Consider the following 5,620-nt stretch of genomic DNA (forward strand, 5'->3'; position numbering starts at 1 on the left):
AGCGAGTAGGAGTGCAGGAAGCGGTTCACCTACGGGAGAGGGGACAGAGTCAGACAGTGGCACTGGGTCCACTGGGAATGGGATTCATTGCCTCACACAGCCCCCTCAGAATGGAAACAGTCCCGGTCTTCCAACCCCTGGCAGGACAGACCTGTCCCCAGCTGCAACACCTAGGGCTGGTCACCGAAATCCAGGATGTGACTGGCAGGAACTAACACCGCTGCCAAAGTGACATCCCTCTCAATTGACATATCCATCCCGACAGCCACATGGAGTCCTCCCAGTTCTTTGCCTGCAGGTGCAGCTCTAGTAACGCTGTGCATCACTAAGGGCTTTTATACAGTCTTTGGAAACAATAAGGCAAACACACCCCAGAACTTCAAGTCATCACTAGTTATTAATCTGCACCCAGTGTCGACTTTTACATTGTTTGACTGAGGATAGAGATCAAATTAAAGAACCTGCAGTAGATCAAATCAAACTGTTCCCTCTTCTTCAATACAGGCACATTAACCCGCTGTACTAGAGGCTAAGGAGAGCTCATTCTACTTCCTACTTCAAGAGGACAGGAACAGAGGCAGCTATGATCCCAAAGTTGTAAAAAAAGTCTTACAAGGGTATTACCAGGGCAGGGCGCTCCTACAAATATCCAGCTGCTTAGCAGTTTAGACCTGCTCAAGTCCTGAAACATCTCAGTATGTTCACATGCCTTCCAGTCACCTCAGAGCACAGGCAGAACCAGTCTGCCCCTGCCCATAAAGGGCAAACATATGCACCAGCTCTCTCATAGGCCTGCATGACCTCCCCGGTATGCAAAAGCTTCTTCAAGGCCAACATGATCGAGCCAGAAACCTCCTCAGACAAATGAGTGCAAATATTTAAACAGACAGGACTAGATAACGCTAATTCCTAACAGATGATGATCGATACCCTCAGTGACTAATGGACAGCAATGTACACTATCATCTTTAAATGACAGAGCACTCTGCTGCTCTATAAATACACAGCAGAGAGGCTGAGCATTTCTGTCTTCCCATCAGCAATCGTATCCTCTCCAGCTCCTCACTGACTTGCACCAGTGGTTTCCAACTGGCACACCGAGGAGCAGGCTTGGGGCTGGAGGAGCTATTCTTGTGCTGCTAGCAATTCAGGAGTCCCTCAAAGGCAGACCAGCAATTGCAACATGCCTTGCAATGTGTGCAGCAAATCTGGTTCTGTAGCATGCCCACGGCCACAACAGACAGCCCTCAGGTCCTCCATAGAGGCTCTCGCTTGCCTGGGCACATTGACTGCTCCACTGCCTGAGTTACTTTTATACCTGATATAGTCACTCTCATTCAAATTTTGTCCTTCATCTCTTGGGGTTCTGTGTGTTGTTGTGCTTGGTGTAAACTGTTCATTTTCTGTCCCACTTTACTATCACCTGTTACATGTGTTTCTTTTATTTAGTCCTTCATTACTGTCTTCCTTCTGCTACTGATCTAGAATAGCCTTCTAGCTAACACTGTTTCTCCTCCAAAACTGAAGGACCATCAAAACATCTATTTGTACTCTGATACCAAAGGGTTAAATAATTCAGCTAAATTAAGAGAAAAGCAGGCACATTCTTTAGCCTGGCATCTCAAGGTTGGGAAGCATCAAGAAAAAGAACAAACGATAGAAGAAGGGACACTGTTATCTAAGTCAGTAGGCAAGAATGTGGAGAGAGGCCTTCAAGCGGGGGAGCTCTAGACATGAAGGGAGCCAAGCTGATTGAACGTTACAACCCACAGACATCGACAATAAATAGGCTGAGAGCAGGACAGAGGTAACTGTGGTAGTGAGAGATCACGACCTCCAACTCAAATGGCCCCCCTGAAAGAGGGTAAAACCCCGCTTGGGGAGCATGTGTAGTTAATATGGAGGTTTCATTAGTGCTTATTGAGGATGCGTACTAATTTACATTAGAAGTGAGAAACTTATAACCAATCCTAAGTGTGAATAACAATGAATATGTAGTGTATTATGAATATGCAAATGTCTCACGGTATATAATATGTATCTTCATTTTACTCGGTGTGCAAGTTTGGAGGAGCGATCCTCCTTTTACCCGGTGCCGAAATAAACATGCCTGCTTTATAACTCTCCACGAGTTGTAGAGTTTGTTTCTGCACATCACTCTTGAATCTCCATTAATGACACTTGCCTCTAGTCATCTTCAGCCTTGAAGAACCAGCCTCCCCACCAGCCTCTCCAATGACCAAATCCACCTCTGACCATCTGGGACCAACCCTCGCCCTGAAGCAAATGCCACCTTTCTGCTTTCTCGGCAGTATTTTCCACACCACAGCACTCACCACCAAGCACTGAACAGGTATCTCTCATTTCTCTTTTGGGAAAATGGTGCCACCTTTTACTGGAGCAAACACTGCAAGGAGGTAACTCTTCAAAATAAGTTCCCACAAAGATAACACCATGTCACTGCCCCACGTCCACCAAACAGAAGAGTTTTGTTCTTAAAAAGCCATTCCTTCGCCTCTCTGTTTCAATGAGGAGGCCTACCGTAGGCCATACCTGCTTGGCGTTGATGTGATAGACCGAAAGCTGCTGCAAGGCTGCAGACACAGTGTCACTGTCCCCGGAGAACAGCTCAGCCATCACCTCCCCAATGTTACTGTAGGGGATGGGCACACCCAGCAGCAGGGCCACAGTGGGCACCAGGTTCACCTGGGGAATGGCCTCAGGCTCCTGGAGAGACAGGGGAAGAATCAGAAATTCAGAAAGAACACAGCAACACAGTTTTGCATTTGGGCTAGAGGACGATGGGGAAGACATCCCTGTTCGTAGGGGAATTTGGGGAAGCCAGGAGTGGGAAAACACAGGGGAAAGCAGAGGCACAGCTGTGTGCTCCCTGAGTGCCCTGTGGAGGAGAGGATGCCTGCTGGAGCTGCAGGTCCTTGGATACAGGCCTGTCTGTCTAACAGCTCACCTCACCCCACTCAAACACCCCTTGCAGCTAGAGGGGCCTGAACATGGGTCCCAGACACTTCAGCTATCTGCATCCTGTGTCAGCCTTTCCACTGTTCTCTTGGGAAAGGTGAGAGACTCCCCAGTCCTCTTGGTCTAAACAATCCCAATCAAACTGTCTGTAACCCCAGGACGCAGTTTTAACCCTGGATGCCACCTCAGGGAGTGACAGCTAAGGATCAGCTTCTTCTCACCTCTGGAGGGCCAGTGGCAAATAGGGGTCTTCTGCTGTACACAAACAGCGCTGCATTCACTTCCTTCTCACTGTCACCGCCATGGTCTCCGGTCTCCGTCATGCCATGGTCACCAGCCACCAGAAGAAGGGTGTCATTCCCCAGGTGATCCACCAAGGCCCTGTCACCAGGGTAAGGAAGGTCAACTCCTACCTTGGCAGGGGTCCAAACAGCCCAGGTGGGAGATGACATGTCCCCACCAGGCCTGCCTGCGCCACAGAGGTGAAGCTCACAAAAGGATATGAGCAAAACTGTATGTTGATGCAGAGCCATAATAACTGAGACAGGTACCAGGGTGATGGATGCTTTAAACCCAAAGTGAAAATTCACAGCTCTGAGACAGAGTGGACTATCTTACTTAGGTCCCCAGTGAATAGTGGCTGGTTCCTCAGTGCCTTCAGGGATCTTGACAAAACACAATTAGAAGAAAGGTTCCCAACAGGAACAAATTTTAGGCTACTTCTATTTGGATCTTGTATATTGCATCATGTTGTGTGAGCAGTCTCCTACTTTTAAAGAAAAAAAGAGTAATTTGTCCCTAAAGAATGCAGTAGGTATGACATGATATATACTGCACTCTCAGATGCAGCAGGGCAGGTTACCCACTCCTTCTAGCAGCAAAAATTAAAGCAGTCCTAAGAGTTAAAAGCTGCAGCATTTTAGGTTGAGGCACGGCTGCATGATCAGGATTTCTGGATCCCATTCTGCCCTCTGACATAAAGGTGCAACTCACGGGCCTGTGCAGTAAATGCAGCATTCCCTAGTCAGGGTCCTCCAAATGCTTCTCAAATGTTAGCCAAACCTCAGTGTGACAATCTCCATTTTAAAGATGGAAAAGCTGTATTCCAGCTGCACCATCACCTGACAGTTTGGTTGAGAACCAAGGCTCCCAGACCTGAAGGCAGCCTCACCTCTGAAACCAAACCTCATGAACATGTATCTATGCAACTAAGATTGCCTCACAGCTGGGGTTTCAGCTGTCGCTAGCCAAAGCCGTTTCTGTGTTAAAAGGCATAGTAAGCATCTCCTGTTGCCCTCTGCATCCGTAAGCTCCCCAGGAAGACCTCATCAGCCTGGCTGAAAGAAGAGACCAGCTGGCAACCCCCCACCGCCCCACTAATCACCTGAGCATCTCATTCATCTGGGTGAGCTTCTTAGCCATTTCGGGATGGTCAGGTCCGTGTTTGTGTCCACAGTGGTCCACGCCAAGGAAGTGAGCAATCAGCACATCCCATTCACCACTGTCCACTGCAGAACAAGAGCAGCCTTATCACACACTAGCCTGGGATTCAGGCACAGACTCTACACCTGGATCCTCCTGCCAGAGCTTTCTGGTTGCCTCTGGAAACTGCTGTTTCTTCCCCTCCTGCCACTGTTACTTTCAGCTCTCAAGCAGACTGACGCACGTTTTAACAGAGGCACACTCTTGGTCTGCAGGTGCCCGGATGCAACGCTGCAGGGAGCTCAACACCCGGCAAGCACCCCAGCATCCATGTTTTTTGTTCACTACCCCTCAGGAGGGGGATGGCCCAACGTCGCCCAAGTCACTTGAAATACCATTAACTCAAACTGCCACAAACTGACCTAAACCAAGGTGATGCTCAGGAAAAGAAGAACCCAGAACCCAAGCCCTGCCCTGGAGGTATTTCAGATCGGACTCATCAATGTGCCCCTCTGCATCCCACCCAGGACATGGGCCTGGCACACCAACACTGTCTCTAGCTAGAAAGTTAACCCGGCCTCTCCCCTCTGCTTCAGGGCCTCGATACATGAAAACCAACATATTTGGAGGTAAATGATGAACTGCAGCTCTCCCACAAGGCACAAGGACTTCCCCGTAAAGGCCATTGCACCCTTGATTCACTTAGATTCATACACAGATAAAGCAAAGAGCATTCCCTTCAGTTCCAGGACCTCAGGGAAGAATCTGACATAATCTAAAATTCACAGACCAATCTCACACTTCACCTTCTTCCCACGACTAGCAGCCACCAATGCTCTGCGGAGAGCAGTGCTGTGCCCAAGCCTCCTGAGGTATTTCCCAGAGCACCATGTGCCTGTCCAGGCACCCACAGGTCAAAGTTAAGCTGCTTCCCTTGCTCCATCCTGGCAGCATATTTCAAGGACAGATGTAGAAGTCTAACCTCGTCCCTTCAAGCTGCACTCTCTCCCAAACAGAGAAAAAATATTACAGAAACAGTTTACAGGCCCCAAAAGCTGGCTTATCTGTGGAAATCCAGCTAGAGCACTGTAATCCCCAGGTAGCAGTGTGTGATTGCCCAGTGCCACTCCGGAAAAAACTCTTCAGTCCTACCCAAAACTTGCCATAGGTCCTCCACATAACATAAAGGGTTATTGAGGCCCCAGGGAACGAGATGGTT

At 48.8% G+C, this 5,620-nt stretch overlaps 1 protein-coding gene across 1 annotated transcript in view; it reads right to left on the reverse strand.

Annotated features, from left to right (window-relative positions):
- The window catches only part of PIGO (phosphatidylinositol glycan anchor biosynthesis, class O), a 12,054-nt gene that overhangs the window by 4,414 nt on the left and 2,020 nt on the right, over positions 1–5,620 (reverse strand). Inside the window, 4 exon segments of the mRNA XM_009694939.1 lie at positions 1–29; positions 2,554–2,727; positions 3,201–3,360; positions 4,364–4,493. Coding sequence (XP_009693241.1) covers positions 1–29; positions 2,554–2,727; positions 3,201–3,360; positions 4,364–4,493 — 493 coding nt within the window.

This window comes from Cariama cristata, unplaced genomic scaffold (assembly GCF_000690535.1).
Source record: "Cariama cristata isolate BGI_N322 unplaced genomic scaffold, ASM69053v1 scaffold40512, whole genome shotgun sequence".
NCBI classification, from domain to species: Eukaryota; Metazoa; Chordata; class Aves; order Cariamiformes; family Cariamidae; genus Cariama; species Cariama cristata.